The sequence below is a fragment of the Bos javanicus genome, chromosome 6, assembly GCF_032452875.1.
Source record: "Bos javanicus breed banteng chromosome 6, ARS-OSU_banteng_1.0, whole genome shotgun sequence".
Classification (NCBI taxonomy): Eukaryota; Metazoa; Chordata; class Mammalia; order Artiodactyla; family Bovidae; genus Bos; species Bos javanicus.
In genome coordinates, this window is record NC_083873.1 from 103,896,443 (window position 1) to 103,916,100 (window position 19,658).

At 44.3% G+C, this 19,658-nt stretch overlaps 1 protein-coding gene across 3 annotated transcripts in view; it reads left to right on the plus strand.

Annotated features, from left to right (window-relative positions):
* The window catches only part of EVC2 (EvC ciliary complex subunit 2), a 173,203-nt gene that overhangs the window by 88,692 nt on the left and 64,853 nt on the right, over positions 1-19,658 (plus strand). For all 3 annotated transcript variants that reach the window (XM_061420782.1, XM_061420780.1, XM_061420781.1), the window contains exons 10-13: positions 736-1,060; positions 7,168-7,407; positions 11,185-11,360; positions 14,288-14,447. In XM_061420782.1, coding sequence (XP_061276766.1) covers positions 736-1,060; positions 7,168-7,407; positions 11,185-11,360; positions 14,288-14,447 — 901 coding nt within the window. The remainder of the gene's footprint in view (positions 1-735; positions 1,061-7,167; positions 7,408-11,184; positions 11,361-14,287; positions 14,448-19,658) is intronic.

Sequence of the window (19,658 nt, forward strand, 5' to 3'; positions counted from 1 at the left end):
TATAGCTGAGATACCATAAAATTCAGTCACATTGAAGACAGGCTCATGTATATGTGTATCTTTAGTTGTCACAATCAAGTTTCAGAATCTGAGACCCTGTGAAGTATCTCACAATATTTCCTGAGTAGACTTCATTTTTAGAGCAGTTTTAGATTTACATAAAAACTGAGAAAATAGTACAGAGAGTTTGTACATATCCTGTACGCAGATTCCCCTGTTATTAAAATCTTCCATTCCTACGGCACATTTGTTAAAAATAATGAACCAATAACTTTATTATTAATTAAGCTCTATTTAGATTTCCCTAGTTTTTCATGTCCTTTTTATGTTTCAGGATTCCATACAGGATACCATGTTACATTTAGTTGGCACACCTATAAATTAATTTTTAATTGGAAAAAAGTAAACTTTAATTTTTAAATTCTCCAAATATTTAACCATTTTCTCGTAGTCTTGTTGATGTTGTTGATTTATGGCTTGTTGAGAAAGACCATGTCTTATATTAGTTATATTCCATGTCATTTCCAACATGGTTGGAATTTTATTAAATAAGATTCTGCTACTTTATTCACTGTCGTTTTGTAACTGGTTGGAGTAGAAGAGGAGAAAAGGAGAGAAAAGGAAAAAAGAAAGACCTTGCCCACACATAATTGGAAAACCTCAGCGCTCTGAGGGACCTTTGGTTTCTGTTGCAATTTGATGTAATGGAATTCTCTTGACCTTTGTGTTTCCCAGGTTGGAAATTGCAACCCTAAATCGGGCAGACTCAGATCTGGAAGCTTGTCGAACTCAAATCAGCAAAGATATCATTGCTCTTCTGCTGAAAAATCTGACCAGCAGTGGCCAGCTCTCCCCTCAGGTGGAGAGGAGGATGGGTGCTGTGTTCAAAAAGCAGTTTCTGTTGCTGGAGAAAGAAATTCAAGAGGAGTATGATCGGAAGATGGTGGCTCTGACAGCTGAGTGTGACCTGGAAACAAGAAAGAAGACAGAAAGCCAGTACCAGAGGGAGATGGCAGCCATGGAGGAAGCAGAAGAGGTGCTGAAACGTGTTAGTGAGAGGGTAAGGCAGCTTTGAAAGGGAGGCTTTCTTTTGCCTCCCTCCTTCCTCTTAGGGATTCATCATTTACCCATCCATCCCTTTTATCCATCCATCCATCCATCCATTCTCCCCACCTGCCACCCTTCCATCTATCCCATCTACTCATTCATCCATCCATTTATTCACTCACGGCTCATCCATGCTTCTGTCCATCCAACTCCCAACCTATCCATCCATCCACCTACCACCATTCTATCTACTTGTCCATCTACACATCCATCCATCCATCCATCCATCCAACCACCCAGAATTCATTTAGAAAGATTTACTGATCACTTCTGTCTAGGCAGTGAAGGTGCAGAGAACATTGAGACATGGTTCTTGCATTTGAGAAGTTCATAGTCTAATGAAGGATCCTCACGTATAACAAGTGTGACTTCATTCAGCTGTGTTATAATGTTCAAGTGCCGGGGGGGGGCCATGGGGCAAGTCGAAAGGCTTCATTCTGGGAAAGCATAGCTCAGGGGGCTGTGATGTCAGTGCACATGTGTCTGTCTGGATTGCACTGTACTGGATCATGGTTCTCTCTCCAGTACGGGCTCTGAACCAGACAAGCCTGGACTCCTCTCTGCTCCTGAAGGCCCTGATTACTTCTGTAAGTCTGTGAATCAAGGCCAAGGGCACCGGCCTCTTCGAGTGGCTGGGAAAAGTAATGCAGGAAAGGAGTCCCTGGGCCTGGGCTACAGAAGGCTCTCCTGCACAGTGCGGGGTCTGGAAGTTCTGATCCGTCAGCCTTCGCAGGGCCGGCCTCTGTTGATCAGAGACCAGCTCTCATTTTTTTAGAGAGTGTCAGTTGCTATCTTGAAAGGAATCATGCCACAGTGTTTTTTCCCCAAGTGTACCAAATCCAGCCTGATTTCTTCCTTCCTTCATGAAAGAGATGGCTGGTTGGCTCCGGTGACTTGAGCCCACATATTCTAATCCATCGGGCGGGAGGAGGGAGTCTAACCTCTACTTAGGAACAAGCTTCTCGACTCCTAACGTCCATTCCCCAGACTGGTGGCTGTGCACAGAATTCCCCAGAAGTGAGGAGAGCTCTTGGGGTGATGCCTCCTGGCTCTCACATGGTCACCTGTGGTCAGACCGTGGACAGGGCAGTAAAGAAGAGAGGAGTGATTTACGCTATCTCGCTCCCACCCACTCCCCTGCAACTGGGGTCCCTTAACCTCAACACCCATCTCATTTTAGGGATGAGAAAATAAGTGTGACTTATCTTCTGTTTGGCTCCCGTATGAATTTCCTGCAGCTGCTGTAACAAATGGCCACAGACATAGTGGCTTAGAACAGTTCACAGAAATTCATTCTCTCACAGTTCTGGAGGCCAGAAGTCCAAAATCACGGTGTCAGCTGGACGTGCCCGCTCTGAAATCTCTTGGGGAGAAATCCCCCCACCCCAGCCTCTTCCAGCTTCTGGTGGCTCCAGGCATTCCTTGGCTTGTGGCCACAGCCCTCCAATCTTAAGCTCTGTCTTCACATGCCCCTTGACGCTGTCACCTTCTCTTCTATCTCTTATAAGGACACTCATCTTTTGATATAGGACTCACCCAAATAATCTAGGATGACCTCATGAGATCTTTAAGTACATCTGCAAAGACCCTGCTTTCAAGGACGATCACATTCATCAAGTGCTGGAGTTAGAAGGTGGATGTATCTTTCTAAGGAGGGGGCACGGTTTAGCTCACCGTGGCTCCCCTAGCTGACCACACTCTCTGATCTCCATCCATGACTTTACAGGTCAGGACCATGTTTCCTTGAGCTCAGCACTTAAAAAGAATGCATTATATACAGTTAGTGATTCAGTCCCAAACAGCCTCATTCTCTCTCTCTCTCTTATTTCCTAAATTTGTTCTAATTTTTTTTCTGATAAAAATAATATGTGTTCAATAAAGAAGGCTTGAGAAGGACTGGAAAGCAGAGATCAGCAAGCTGGGACCCAAGAGTCCAATCCTGCCTGGCCTTTTTCTGTCTGACCCTTGAGAACGGTTTCTTCATTTTTAAAGAATTACAAAAAATAAAAACAAAACAAAAAAGAATATGTGGCAGAGACCAGATGTGTCCTGCAAAGCCTAAAATATTTATCTTGTTCTTTACTGAATGCTTGCCAACTCCAGCTCCACAGCATAAAAAGAAGTCCTCCCTTCCAAAAAAAATTGAAACCCATCTGACCACTCAACAGCAGACCAACATTCGTTCAGCCTGTTTGTTGAGTTCTACTGTGTCTCAGCCTGGAGATATAGCTATGTTAAAGGGCCTCCACTCCTGTCCTAGGATTTCAGCATAATCCCTTTGCTTTAAATATATTTTCTTACAGAGTGAAGTTTATGCAGTTCACTAACAGTATATCATGCTTGTTTCCACTCACCATCACAGTACAGTTTCTGATTTCATGAAATGCTCTCACGCTTAGTTAGCATTCACTGTGGGCCAAGAATTGGTCTAAGCTCATCACCTGGACCTTCTCTTCAAATATTCACACTCACTTAGGGAGGTGGAAATTGATAGGATCCCATGTTTACAGGTAAGGAATCAGATGCTGTAGGACATGTGGCTGGACCAAGATTCACGCAGGCAGCTCATCCCAGCAACTGCACCTCACAGACGCCCAGGGCGATGCAGTTTTAAGTATCGGGTCATTATTTCCACTGGCCGTTGGGAGCATGGAGAAGGGGTGACACGCAGTGTCTTCCTGCTTCATCCATGCAGGGGCCAATGGGAGGGGACTATCCCTCTGGATCCCCCAGGCCACCGTGTGCAGAGACCAGTCTCTTTATTTAAGCCAATCTGCTTCCAAAAATACCATATGAATGGCAAAAGGTAATAGAGCTATTTCCCTTCCAGTCTGTTCAAACCATTCCATCTTAGAAAACTATTGACGACCTTGTACTTATCTGTTCATTTATTATAGTCACCTTTAGATAAAAATGCATGAAAATATATCAGTCATATTATTCCTCCAAAAATTTGCTTTAAAAAAAAACGAAATGGGCAGTATCAGTTTTCTTGAGTAAAGTTTAGGAATTCCAATAATTAGTATAGCAGTGAATTCTGTTCACATTGAAAAACCTATGTAATCCCAAACAGTTTTCAAAGCATTTCTCCAGGGAGAGACTCTTGGGAGGTCAGTGCTGACCATGGACTCTGAGCGCGGGTGGCTTAGGTTTAGATCTCACTCTGTTCCTCCAGGGGCATTGTTCAGGCTCCCTGGGTCTTGGTTTCCCCATCCTTAAACTGGGGATAATGATGACGCCTGTTGTATAGAACAGTTAATATTAATACTTGTGTAGGACTTAGACCAGGACTTGGCACTGTCGGCCCTGTTCTATACAGTGTTTATCATGATTCATCATTTTGTGTAACTTTAAAGAAGCCCATGGCATAAAACAGTCAGCCTGTGAAATCTTTTCAGTTTGAGCTGGGGAAACAGAAGCCCAGAGGGAAAGTGACTTGCCCAGATTCCTGCAAGCAGCCACTGGCCATTCAGGGTATGTGCTGTGTACCAGGACTCTTTTCCAGATCTGCCAGCTTCCCAGCTGCTTGGAGAAGAGGCAGCGCCAGCACCACCTGCCCTGAGCTCCCTGAGGTCTCCTAACTCCTCTATATGTGTGCTTAAGGAAGAACTGCCTTACGTGCAAGAACTCTTACACTGTAACCACCCCTGGTGGATTTACTTCTATAAAACATTTTTACAATTTGCCAAGCCTTTTAAATTGAGTACAGGGAGTGTCATTTAGTACAGTCATAATTTCTGGATACAATTTCACATTTTTGATGGTGTAGTTCAATTCAGTTCAGTCACTCGGTCATGTCCGACTCTTTGTGACCCCATGGACCACATCACACCAGGCTTCCTCCCCTGTCCATCACCAACTCCCAGAGCTTGCTCAAACTCATATCCATCAAGTCGATGGTGCCATCCAACCATCTCATCCTCTGTTATCCCCTTCTCCTCCTGCCTTCAATCTTTCCCAGCATCAGGTTCTTTTCCAATGAGTCAGTTCTTCGAATCAGGTGGCCAAAGTATTGGAGCTTCACCTTTAGCATCAGTCCTTCCAATGAATATTCAGGACTGATTTCCTTTAGGATAGACTGGTTGGATCTCCTTGCAGTCTAAGAGACTCTCAGAAGTCTTCTCCAACACCACAGTTCAAAAGCATCAATTCTTTGGCCCTCAGCTTTCTTTATGGTCCAACTCTCACATCCATACATGACTACTGGAAAAACCATAGCTTTGACTAGACAGATCTTTGTCAGTAAAGTCAAGTCTCTGCTTTTTAATATACTGTCTAGGTTGGTCATAGCTTTTCTCCCAAGAAGCAAGCATCTTTTAATTTCATGGCTGCAGTCACCATCTGCAGTGATTTTGGAGCCCAAGAAAATAAAGTCTGTCACTGTTTTCATTGTCTCCCCATCTTGATGGTGTAGAGTCAGGGTAAATAGCAGTTGCCAGAATAGCCTGCCACAGGCCTGTGATTCTTGAGCCAGGATTGAAGTGCCCTGTCCTGGTCCATGTCCTCCAATCCCTCCATGCAGGTTGCTTTTTCAGGCATTTGAAGCCAAAGGATAAACATGCCTCATTTATCTGAAAAGTCTATTTTAGTGAAAAGTTCAGTAGGGAGTTGTGGTGAATGACCATTATATTAATGTGTCTTTAAAAATGCACATATGTTGCCAGTTTTTAAAATATAAAAATTTGGATAAAAACCCAGACTTTCAGCTTCTTTTAAAAAAAAATGGGAAGATGTGGCTACACCAAGTGCATAGTCCTGCAGAGCCTCCCTTGGTGGGTTGACTGGCTGGCCCTGTAGGCAGGGCTTTCTGTCTCCACATTGCCCCACTCCCCACCACTCTAGTGTGTCCCATGCCAGGCCACTTCACATGACCTCTGCTGGTTGGCAGGCCTGGGAAGGGGTGTCCTTTGCTTTAGACTTTAGTCTCTCATCTGTGCCTCAGGAGAACTGAACTGGAGCAGGAGATGAACGCATTTCTGTGGATTGTGGGAGTGACAGTCTTATCATCTTCAAAGTTTATGTCCCCTGAAAAGGAGGGGATTCATGTGATGTCTATACCAGGGGCCAGGGATCTTGGGGTCTTCTTAGAATTCTGCCCCTGCAGGTGGGATTACTAACATGCCCTCCTGCAGCATGGGTCTCTGAGATGATGGGAGTGCAGATGCATCAGGAGCTCAGTGAAAGTGTGTCCCCTGCCTTCTCTCTGGACCGTAGAAAGTGCAGGCATCCCAGAAGCCACTTCTTACCTCCTGTTTGCCTCCCTTTTACACAAATGATCTCAGCTTGGGCCTGATCACTGGTATTTTTCTCTTCAACTAAGTTAAGAATGAAAGATGATGGAAATAAGCTCGAGAGGCCTAACAGCAGAGTCCATTGATGTTTCCATTTTGCGGGCTATTTTCAGGCAGTTTGATTTGAAGATTTCAACCCTTATGAATTTTCTTCTTTGAGATGGTTCTGTGTACATGTGTATACATGTGTGTGTTCCATGCATGTGTGCACACATGTGCTTGCATGTGCATGTGTATGTGTGTAAGTGTATCGCTCTGTGTGCGTATGTGTGTAGCTGTATCTTTGTGCATGTATGTGCACTGTTTGTGGCTGTGAGCATTTATATGCACTGTGTGTGTGCATGTGTATGTTTGCTGGTACATGCATGTGTGCAGTGTGTATGTGTGTGTACGTGTGCATGCATGTGTGTGCTTCTTTGTGTATATGTATGTGCACTTATGTGCACTGTGCATGTGTGTGTTGATGGTGCACGCGTGTGTCCTGTGTGTACATGTGTATTGTGTGTGTGCATGTATGTGTGTGCATGTCTATGCATTATTTCTGGGTGTGTTTATGTGCACTATGCATGTGTATATGTGTGCATGTATATATGTACATCACTGGCGGGTGCATTTATGTGCATTGTGCGTGTGTGTTGGGACATGTATGTGTGCTGTGTGTACACATTTGCACACACATATACATGTGTGTGCTCACATGTTGCGTGCATGTGCCTGTACACACCCGGCTGGTGTGTCACCCCCCACACATTCCCTCTTTTCTCTGCAGTCCGCCGTCGAGTGCAGCAGCCTCCTGCGGACCCTGCACGGCCTGGAGCAGGAACACCTGAGGAGGTCGCTTGCTCTACAGCAGGAGGAGGACCTTGCCAAGGCCCACAGGCAGCTGGCCATTTTCCAGAGGAACGAACTGCACAATATCTTTTTTACCCAGATAAAAAGTGCTATTTTCAAAGGCGAGCTGAAGCCAGAGGCAGCAAAAATGCTGCTGCAAGATTACTCTAAAATACAGGTAATGCCTCCAATGAGGCTCCCTCTGATGGAGGAGTCATTTTCCTGAACTGTTTCACTAAATGTCTCCTCTTCCCGAGTTAAGTCCTGTCTCTTCTTTTGTGCTGGGTTCCAGTGAACTAACCTCATCTTCTTTCCACCTCTTGATGTAGAGGGTGACTTTCCAGTAAGCAGGGAAAATAAATGGTGGCTTGAAGCACAGGCCCTGGACTCAGGCTCACCTGGACCCGAATTCTAGCTCCACCACCTGTCAGCTCTGTCAACTAAAGCAAATTGCCAAGTGTCTCTGAGTCTGTTGCCTTATCTGTAAAATGGAAGTAATAGAGTCCCCATACTAAAAGTGGCATGATGCAGATTTAATCAAATTCACAGAAAGCCAGTGCTTGGCACAATATAGGTTTAATATATATAGCAGTTAAAAGTAGAAATGTGTAAGTGCATGTATGTACGTGTGTGTGTGCACATGTGTGGTGATGTGTGCCTAGGGCTTATGATCTCTGTCTTCATAGGCTTGGGTGAATTTGTGGGTGTTTGTGCATGGAAGCTTGAGTGTCATTAATCCAGAAAGAATGAATTCCTAGATGACTGTGCAAATACTGGGTTGGCCAAAAAGTACATTTAGGTTTTTTTGTAACATTTTAAGCCAAACAAATTTTTTGGCCAAACCTACCAGACCACCTGACCTGCCTCTTGAGAAACCTATATGCAGGTCAGGAAGCAACAGTTAGAACTGGGCATGGAACAACAGACTGGTTCCAAATAGGAAAAGGAGTATGTCAAGGCTGTATATTGTCACCCTACTTATTTAACACAGAGTACATCATGAGAAACGCTGGGCTAGAAGAAGCATAAGCTGGAATCAAGATTGCCGGGAGAAATATCAATAACCTCAGATATGCAGATGACACCACCCTATGGCAGAAAGTGAAGAGGAACTAAAAAGCCTCTTGATGAAAGTGAAAGAAGAGAGTGAAAAAGTTGGCTTAAAGCTCCACATTCAGAAAACGAAGATCATGGCATCTGGTCCCATCACTTCATGGGAAATAGATAGGGAAACAGTGGAAACAGTGCCAGACTTTATTTTTTTGGGTTCCAAAATCACTGTAGATGGTGATTGCAGCCATGAAATTAAAAGACGCTTACTCCTTGGAAGAAAAGTTATGACCAACCTAGATAGCATATTGAAAAGCAGAGACATTACATTGCCTACAAAAGGTCTGTCTAGTCAAGGCTATGGTTTTTCCAGTGGTCATGTATGGATGTGAGAGTTGGACTGTGAAGAAAGCTGAGTGCTGAAGAATTGATGCTTTTGAACTGTGGTGTTGGAGAAGACTCTTGAGAGTCCCTTGGACTGCAAGGAGATCCAACCAGTCCATTCTGAAGGAGATCAGCCCTGGGATTTCTTTGGAAGGAATGATGCTAAAGCTGAACCTCCAGTACCTTGGCCACCTCATGTGAAGAGTTGACTCATTGGAAAAGACTCTGATGCTGGGAGGGATTGGGGGCAGGAGGAGAAGGGGATGACAGAGGATGAGATGGCTGGATGACACCACTGACTCGATGGACGTGAGTTTGAGTGAACTCCGGGAGTTGGTGATGGACAGGGAGGCCTGGTGTGCTGCAATTCATGGGGTCTCAAAGAGCCGGACATGACTGAGGGACTGAACTGAACTAATAGTTTATATGAGACTGTCAGTAGTTTTACGAGGCCTGCCTAAGGTCTTTAACCTGCACCTGTATGTGTATGCTTAGTCGCTCAGTCATGTCCAACTCTTTGTGACCCCATGGACTGCAGCCTGCCAGGATCTCTGTCCATGGAGATTCTTCAGGCAAGAATACTGGAGTGGGTTGTCATGCCCTCCTCCAGGGGGATCTTCCCAACCCAGGGATGGAACCCAGGTCTCCCGCACTGCAGGCGGATTCTTTTCTGTCTGAGCCACCAGGGAATGAATGAAATCACTGGTGTGCAGTAACACACTGGAGTTCTGGTCCTGACTCAGGCCCTGTGAGTAAGGGCTGTGACAGAGCAGAGCCATCCCAGGAGGAGACCAGTGGCCCTCGTGAGCCTTCTGGGAAGAGAGGACCCCTCTCTGAAGGTACTGGACATCTGAGCATGAAGAGAACTAGCCAGGCTCTCCTTTTTCCTCTTGGTTTTTCCCACTAAAACTTTAGGAGAATAAGTAAACTCCCGGGTAGGTATTCAGACCCTAGCGCATCCCTTAGGGATGAATAGACTTTGCTGCCCGTTTACTTACTCCTCATGATGAGCTGTGTCTGACTCCCCATGTCAGGAAGTACATGTGTTATTGTTCATAAGACTGGGGATAGAAAAGTAACAGCTGTGGTGATTAGTGCCGTGGCACAGACACGTTGGTATCTGAGGACCCCGACTCTGAGCTTCCTGACATAAGGGCTCAGATCAGCCAACTCACGGGATCCAGCTCCGTGGAGGATGGAAATACCATCTCAGTGTTCCTATTGTGTTGACCTGCTGCCAGGAACTCTTAGGGAGAAGCTGGCCTTTGGACACATCCCATTGACCATTCCACTCTTCACTTTCTGGAGAGTGCAAATCCTCAGGTGTTGGGCCTGGAAAGATTATAGCTTTTGTATGGAAAGGGGACTGTCCAGGGCCTCATATGTTTCTTTTTGAAGAAGACATTGAACCTCCAAGTAACGCATTGCATGAACAGTATTTCACCTGGAAAAGAGACAACAGAGCCAGTCAGTGAGATAATACACTAAGGCTGATGTTTTAATTACTGCAGGTCTCATTTCTGCTGGTTTAATTATGGCTCATCTAATTACTGTGCTACTGGTTGAAGTTGGATTTGTGAGACAACCACTACTGAGCTAGAGCACAGGTCCTGGAATCAGATGGCTGAGGTTCAAAGCCTTGCTCAGTCGTTTACCAGCTGTGTGATGTGGACTCAGTTTCCTCATCTGTGAAATGGGAATAATAGAATCCTCTCCCTGGATTAAGTTAGAAAAGACGAGAAACACTCTGGGTCCAGTGCCAGGCCCAGAAGAAGCACCCAGTGTGTGCTAGGCTATTATTACTCTCGTGAGCTTGCTTGGGTTTTTATGCATTTTGCAAATTCTGAGAACTTCTTGCTACTCTGTGACCAGACTCATCTCATGTCCTTGCTGAATGTGAGGGTGCTGGGGTCAGAGCCAGTGGCGATATATCCCAGAACTTCAGCATCTGATGTGATGCTGTGTTTGGGGAACTTCAGAGGTGTGTTTGGGGAACTTCAGAGGTGTGACCACATGTGGCTGAAGGACACCTGAGTAAAATGTACATTCCATTCCTAAGGCAGCAGAATTGTTTTGATAAGACTTTACCATCTGGGTCTTGAATGCACTTTTCAAAGCCCTTTTAAAAAAAATAATTTCTGTTTTAAATTTATTTTTAATTGGAGGATAGTTACTTTACAATGTTGTATTAGTTTCTGCTATTACGGCAATATGAATCAGCTATAAGTGTGTGTGTGTGTGTATATATATATTCCCCTCCCTCTTGAGCCTCCTTCCCACCCCTCTAGGTCATCACAGAACACCAAGTTGAGCTCCCTGAGCTATACAGCAGTTTCCCTTTCCTATTAGTATGTACTTTTCTCTAAGCCTTTGTTCAGGGCTGGGACATTTAAGGTATTCATCTCGGGGCTTTTGTTCCTGTGTATTTTCTTCAGAAAGGAAATGTAATATTTTAAATGACTAGAAAGAATTTTCTCTAAATTTTAATTAGTCATGTTTTCTCGATTTTTTTTAAAAACAGGAGAGTGTCGAAGAGTTAATGGACTTTTTCCAGGCTAGTAAGAGATACCATCTCAGTAAAAGATTCGGCCACAGAGAGTACCTGGTCCAGAATATCCAGTCATCAGAGACCCGTATGCAAGGCCTGCTGAGCACTGCGTCTGCCCAGCTGACCCTCCTCATCCAGAAACACGAGAGGTAAGACTCCTGAACCACCCCAGATAAGGCAGACAGACAGCCTTCCTCCAACATTCCTTGTAGAGACCATCTGCTGCTGCTGCTGCTAAGTCACTTCAGTTGTATCTGACCCTTTGCGACCGCCAGGCTCCTCTGTCCATTGGATTCTCCAGGCAAAAGTACTGGAGTGGTATGCCATGCCCTCCTCCAGGGGATCTTCCCGACCCAGGGATGAAACCCATATCTCTTAATCTCCTGCATTGGCAGGTGGGTTCCTAACCACTAACACTTCCTGGGAAGCCCTAGAGACCATCTACTTCTGTTCATTCACTGAATGCACTGGCTACTTGACTTATTTCTTAAAAATTCTCTAGTTAGAAGAATCGTTTGCATGATAGAATTTTAAAAATATAGTCAGTAGTCGAGACGACTTTACAATGAGCCAATATGTTCCCATCATCAACTTCAGTAGGTGCCAGCTTGTGGCCAGTCTTGATGTAGCTGTTCATCCTGACCCTGAGTCGTTTTAAAGCAAACCCCTAGCATTTCACTGAGGCATCAGTGGTGGAGGCTTAGAGGAACTGTGTGGTAAGGGCAGCCTGCTTCGCCTTGAGCTCTAGCACACTGCTGGCTCTTGCATTCACCTTTGTTTTTTGTGTTTTGGGTTTTTTTTTAAGTAAATTATAGTTGATGTACAGTGTTGAGTTAGTTTTAGGTGTACAGCACATGGATTCAGTTATACATATAAATCAGTGTATCTGCGTGTGTATATATATTCTTTTTCAGAATCTTTTTTATAAGTTATTACAAAATATTGAATATAGTTCCCTGTGTTATACAGTAGGTCCTTGTTGGTTATTTATTTTATATATAGTGGTATGTATATGTTTATCCTAACTTCCTAATTTATCCCTCCTCTCCTCCCCACTTTGGTAATCATAACTTTATTTTCTATATCTGTGAGGCTTTTTCTTTTTGTAAATAAGTCCATTTGTATCTTTTTTTTTAAGATTCCACAGGTAAGCACTGTCATATGATGTTCGTCTTTCTCTGACTTACTTCACTTACTATGCTAATCTCTAGCTACATCCTTGTTTCTGCAAATGGCATTATCTGCATTATTTCCTTCTGTTTATGGGTGAGTGTATGTATATATGTATACATACATATATATGTATGTATATACTACATCTTCTTTATCCATTCATCTGTCAATGGACATTTAGGTTGCTTCCATGTCTTGACCTTTGGAATTAAGTATATACACACAGATGCTTATCTTGGATTCTGGGTACTTTTTCTCAGCAACATTGGGGTACCATGAAGCCAGGTAAATGGTGTTAATCACTGTAGGTTCTAGCCCCTTGACAACATTTTTTTCTAAGCTAGTCTTTGAGACTCATGATTGTCAACAATGAAATTTATTCTTTGTAGGTTACAAGCTCTAAAATGAATAGGGCCATGATGATAAGGTTGATTTTCTTAGGACAACCATGGTTTTATGATTGGTTCTACTATCTAGCTAATTGTATTAGGACTTTGCAGCTCCCTTGCCCTCTTTGGGCTTCCCTGGTGGCTCAGAGGGTAAAGCATCTGCCTGCAATACAGGAGACCTGGGTTCGATCCCTGGGTCAGGAAGATCCCCTGGAAAAGGAAATGGCAACCCACTCTAGTTCTCTTGCCTGGAAAATCCCATGGACGGAGAAGCCTGGTAGACAACAGTCCATGGGATCACAAAGAATTGGACACGACTGAGCGACTTCACTTTCTTTCTTTCACTTTGCCCTCTTTAATGAGGATTCTGTAAAGTGCAAATTATATGAACACTTCCCACCTAAAGATGCTAATAAATTTGTCACTGCAGTTGACTTGACATTCCTGATTCATTTGCACTCTAGTGAAAGAAGCAGCTCTTTGCCATGAGCAGAAGCACCAGACAGCTGGTTGTACTGTTGGGAGCAGTTTCCAGGGAAGTATATTACCTCTGATTTTTAAATACTATTTTAATAGGTTGGCACAGACATATTTCTGAAATGTGTATCTACTGTTCATTCAGGAAGCTTCCATGGAGAATTTACTGTGTGCCAAGCAGGGGCCTCAACCAGGGATGCAACAGACTGGGAACAGTAGTGGTAATATTGACAGCATCTGAAAAAACAGATCCAGTAAGATATGTTTGAGGAATTGGCTCACATGAGTTGGAGGCTGAGAAGTTCCAGGATCTCCATCTGTAAGCTGGAGGCACAGGAAAGCCAGTGGTGTAATTCAGCCAAAGGCCTGAGAACTGGCGGAATCCCAGTCTTAGAGAAGGAGATGAGATGAGATGTCCCAGTTCAACAGCAAGGCAGGAAAAAAGGGGGGATTTCTTATTCCTCCACTTTTTATTCTATTCAGGCCCTGAGTGAACTGGGTGATGCCCACCCACAATGGGGAGAATCAATCTGCTTTATTGAGCCTACCCATTCAAATGCTAATCTCACAAGAAAACACCCTCACAGAGACACTCAAGCGTGATCTTTGATGTGGGCACCCTGGCCAGTCTATCTGATACACAGAATTAACCCTCACACTGAGCTTTCCCTGATTGACCTCTTGGACTTTGCTTGTGCCGTTCGCGTCACCAGGAGGTCCTAGTCCATCATTTCCTCCTGGAAGAGTCTATTTGTTCCACCGTGGTCCTCTGGAATGTTACGTTCTCCAAAAACTCTTCCCCAATTTCTTCCCTGACAGGTGATATCCCTGTGATGTTGAGCGTCCTCTACATGCCTCTAAAAAAGATGATCTTTCCCTTCCTGCATTTTAGTAATGTCTTAGCTGCCCGTTATGATGGTGGCGATTTCTCAGATTCAAACCAAACTAATATGGAGATAAACACTCATCTCCAGCATATTCAAGCTGCAGGTGAGTTTGGACACTGCATCAACTAACTCTGCATCTTTTTCATCTAGAGCAGGCTACTTGGATGAAGATCAGATGCAAGTACTCTTGGAGCGGGCTCAAACAGAAGTTTTTTCTATAAAACAGAAGTTGGACAATGACTTGAAGCAGGAAAAGAAAAAACTCCACCAAAAACTAATAATTAAGAGAAGACGGGAGATGCTGCAAAAGGTATATAAGGAATTCTGACATTTATTTTTTGCATAATCATTGTGAACACCTACCAAGTGCCAGGTTCAGTGCCGGGCACTGGCATCAGAAGGCTAGGATCCAAAGGGTGACTGGACAGGCATCCTAAGGCACCATCTGCAGTTGATTGGTAGTGACTCTTTGGAATGCTGTGATAAGGCTTCAGTGGGTCCCGTCCAGCTCAGCAAAGCTGAGGGTTGTGATAGATTAGTAATGTCTGCCAGGACAAGAGACTAGCAGTGCTGGTTCCAGTGAATAATGACTGGTGGCTGCTATAACATTTATGGAGTGTTTACTTAGCACTGTGCTAAGTGTATTATGTATCTTATTTAATTGTTTTATTAACCTGTGAGGTAGATACTACTATTTTCTGTCTTTTTTCTGACAAAGACATTGAACCTGAGAGGGCTTAAGTGTTATGATCTATTTGAGCTACTACAGAAAATACTGTAGACTAGGTGGCTTATAAAGAACAAAAATTGATATGTCGCAGTTCTGGAGGCTGGAAGTCAAGATCAGGGCTCCAGCAAGGGCAGGTTCTGATGGAGACCCTCTTCAGGTTGCAGATGATAGACTCCTTGCTGGTGGAAGAAGTCAGAAGGGTGGAAGGTGGGGAGGGAGCTCTGTGGGTGGGTGTCTGGCCTCTTTTGCAAGGACACTAATTTCATCCAGGGGCTCCATCCTCATGCCCTAAGCTCCTTTCCAAAGCTTCCTCACCTACATCCTCAGAACATGTGTTAGATTTCAACATCTGCATGTTGGGGGAACACAAGCATTCAGATTACAGCACTAAGTAATGAGGTCAAGGTCACATGTTTAGTGATTGGCAGTTGTGGGATTGAGTCCAAGACTGTGTGATGTAGAGTCTCAGCCTTGCTCTTGACGCTAACCTGCTCAGTTTTTTGCCCACCTGGAGAGGGGGCAAACACAGCAAACACATAAATGCACCCTGTGCTGTCTTCATGCTCTGGTAGCACAGAAGTCACCGTCACCTGGGGAAGGCTGCACAGAGCAGGTGCAGCTGAACCTGAGTCCTGGGGACAGGGAGCATCTGGTGTGTGCAAGACAGGAGAGACATTACAGGTGGTGGGCAGGCATCTTGTTCAAACCTGAAGGATTCAGGCAAGGGTGCCCTGCTGTGTGTGGAGCTCCAAGAACATGAGGATTGAGAGGGCAGGGGCTGGAGGAGGCACGCCCAGGAAGCAACACCTCTTCAAGGAGGGCAGTGTGCTGGGGTGACAGCTGACTTTCATCCAAGGATGAGGGAACACTGAAGTGTCCCTGAACACTGAAGTTTTCAGGAGAAGTGATGCCAAAAACTCAATCTCTGTGTACCAGTGCCGAATCAGAGACAGAGTTTTGGGTGAAATAGAAAAGCAAAGCTTTATTGCTTTGTCAGGCAAAGGAGGACACAGCAGGCCCTTGCCCTGAAAAACTGTGTGTCCCCCCCAGGAGGATTTGGTGAGTTTTATAGCTATACCTTAAGGGCAGTACTGCTGATAAGGATCAGCATGTTTGCAGGGCCTGCACGTCTTTAATCTGGCCTCAGGTGGTCTCTTGATGAGCAGGTTATCAAGCTGTCACCTTCTCTGAAATGAAGAATGCTAACATCTTCCATGATGCTGTTAAAGTGCTGCACTCAATACATCAGTAAATTGGAAAACTCAGCAGTGGTGACAGGACTGGAAAAGGTCACTTTCCATTCCAACCCCAAAGAAGGGCAATGCCAAAAAATGTTCAAAATACTGCACAATTACACTAATCTCACATTCTAGCAAAGTAGGGCTCAAAATTCTCCAAGCCACGCTTCAACAGTATGTGAACTGTGAATTTCCAGATGTTCAAGCTGGATTTAGAAAAGGCAGAGGAACCAGAGATCAAATTGTCAACATCTGTTGGGTCATAGAAAAAGCAAGAGAGTTCTAGTAAAACATCTACTTCTGCTTTATTGATTATGCCAAAGGCTTTGACTGTGTAGATCATAACAAACTGTGGAAAATTCTTTAAGAGATGGGAATACCAGACCACCTTACCTGCCTCTCAGGTCAAGAAGCAACAGTTCAAACCGGACATGGAACAACAGACTGGTTCCAAATCGGGAAAGGAGTACGTCAAGTCTGTATATTGTCACCCTGCTTATTTAACTTATATGCAGAGTACATCATGCAAAATGGCAGGCTGGATGAAGCACAAGCTGGATTCAAGATTGCTGGGAGAAATATCAATAACCTCAGATATACAGATGAAATCACCGTTAGGGCAGAAAGTGAAGAACTAAAAAGCCTCTTGATGCAAGTGAAAGAGGAGAGTGAAAAAGTTGGCTTAAAACTCAACATTCTGAAAACTAAGATCATGGCATGTGGTCCCATCACTTCATGGCAAATAGATGGTGAAACAATGGAAACAGTGACAGACTTTATTTTCTTGGCCTCCAAAATCACTTGCAGATGGTGACTTCAGCCATGAAATTAAAAGATGCTTGCTCCTTGGAAGAAAAGCTATGACCAACCTAGACAGCATATTAAAAAGCAAAGACATTACTTTGCCAACAAAGGTCCATCTAGTCAAAGCTATGGTTTTTCCAGTAGTCATGTATGGATATGAGAGTTGGACTATAAAGAAAGCTGAGCACCAAAGAATTGATGCTTTAGAACTGTGGTATTGGAGAGGACTCTTGAGAGTCCCTTGGACTGCAAGGAGATCCAACTAATCAGTCCTAAAGGAAATCAGTCCTGAATATTCATTGGAAGGACTGATGTTGAAGCTGAAACTCCAATACTTTGGCCACCTGATACGAAGAACTGACTCCTTGGAAAAGACCTTGATGCCGGGAAAGATTGAAGGCAGGAGGAGAAGGGGACAACAGAGATGGTTGGATGGCATCATGGATTTGATGGACATGAGTTGAGTAAGCTCTGGGAGTTGGTGATGGACAGGGAAGCCTGGCATGCTGCAGTCCATGGGGTCACAAAGCGTCGGACACAATTGAGTGACTGAACTGAACATCTTCCATTAGTTGGGAGTTTCAGTTCTGCAGAAGAGCTCATAGATATTGTTATATGTATCCCTTGAGGCAGGACCAGGACCCTGCCCCGAGGCTGCACTCTTGTTTCTTGACTGCTCCTCCCTTGTCTCCAGTCCCCTCCCTTACCTGATTAGAAACTATTTGAAAGGTTTCAGTGCCCAGGAGCCCCACAGGGTCCTGCTTGGTTTCAGAAGGAAGCTTAGATTTGGAATTTAGGAAGCTCAGTTGAGCAGCCTGTCAGATAGAATTGAAGGAGCCCTAAGGTACAGACCTATGGGAGGCTCTAGTACTTGACCAGATCAGAAGTGATGAGACCATGTCCTGAGCGTGGGAACAGTGACAGATTCAGGAGATATGAGATGTCAGGATGACATAGCTGGCTGTCAGGATGACATAGGTGGTACCATTCAGGAGGGAAAGGGAAGCAGAATAACTTAAATTGATTGATAGAAACTCTACTTTTATTACCGAGTGTTGGGCCCAACAGGAAGCTGTGATTCTTATCTCAGCCATTGAACTCCACCCCAACTTCAACATTGCCTCATCCATCTCCATTGGCTCAAGGATCAAAGCAATGGGGCTTATAGCCATATTTCTCTGATGGTCTGGCCTGGTTCATGGTTAGGATCTGCAAGGATGGATGAACTGCAGAAATTCCAGTGATTTTCCATGAATACAATTTCTTACAGTTGCTTTTGCTAAATCTTGTGAGTGCCACAGGGTGGGAATGCCACTCTGCAAAGGCAAAGGTTTGTGTTGTATCCCCAGCACTGAGGACACAGGTTCTTAACCTGTGTTCTTAACCAGGTTCTTAACCAGTATTTATAGAAGGAAGGAATTGACACTCTCAGGTCACCTGAACCCATGAACAAAAGATATGTTTGTGCAAAATAGAACCCAGACTATCTGCTGGGTACACTATTATAGGCTTTGCTTTTTATTTCTTCCTTATAATGAGAAGCTGGGTGTACAACTCCATGGACTATACAGTCTATGGAATTCTCCAGGCCAGAATACTGAAGTGGGTAGCCTTTCCCTTCTCCAATGGATTTTCCCAACCCAGGGATTGAACCCAGGTCTCCCACATTACAGGGGGAATCTTTACCAGCTGAGCCACAGGGAAGGCCCATGGGTACACTATTATAAATAACACTGTGATTGACATCTCTGTGCATGTCAGCTTTTTTCCCATCACAGGGCCTTTTATACTTTCTGTTATTTCTTCCAGAAATATCCTTTCCCCCGTCTTCACTCGACTGAGGTATGACCTCACCCCTCAGGTCTCTCTTGCTGCTGCTGCTGCTAAGTCGCATCAGTTGTGTCCGACTCTGTGTGACCCCATAGACGGCAGCCCACCAGGCTCCCCGTCCCTGGGATTCTCCAGGCAAGAACACTGGAGTGGGTTGCCATTTCCTTCTCCAATGCGTGAAAGTGAAAAGTGAAAGTGAAGTTGCTCAGTTGTGTCCGACTCCTAGCGACCCCATGGACTGCAGCCTACCAGGCTCCTCCGTCCATGGGATTTTCCAGGCAAGAGTACTAGAGTGGGGTGCCATTGCCTTCTCCGCAGGTCTCTCTTAGGGCTCCTTTATTTTTTAACATTTTTAAAATTCATAGTAGCATAATTATAGCAAATATAATTACATTTGATGATGGTTAGTCTTTTTTTTTCTTTTCCATTATAGTTTATCACAGGATATTATATATAGTTCCCCATGCTCTACAGAAGGACCTTGTTGTTTATCCATATAGATTCTTTAAAAGGCCTCTGTGACCTCCTTATTTAAATTGTCTCTCATGGGTCTCAGGGTTTTTTCTCTTAGAATATCTTGATTTTCAGTTCCTATGTGCCTGGGATGTGGTACTAATAATAGCAGACATTCATTGAGGCCAACTCTGCACCAGGCCCTTCTCTAAGAGCTACCTACACATTTTATCTGGAGCAAAACGAGGACTGCAGCCCAAGAGGCAGCATCTCTGATATCTCTGAGAGACTGCTCCAAAGCAGCCGTTGGGGAGGGTCAATTTATAAGATTTTAGTGAAGGGGGAGTTCAGTACCATTAAGCACTCATTTTACAAAAGGTTTTTTGGTAGTCATGAGGATCTGATGTCACCATGAAGGGATTTAGTGCTTCTCTAGATACGAGGAGATGCAAGGGTTGAGATCATA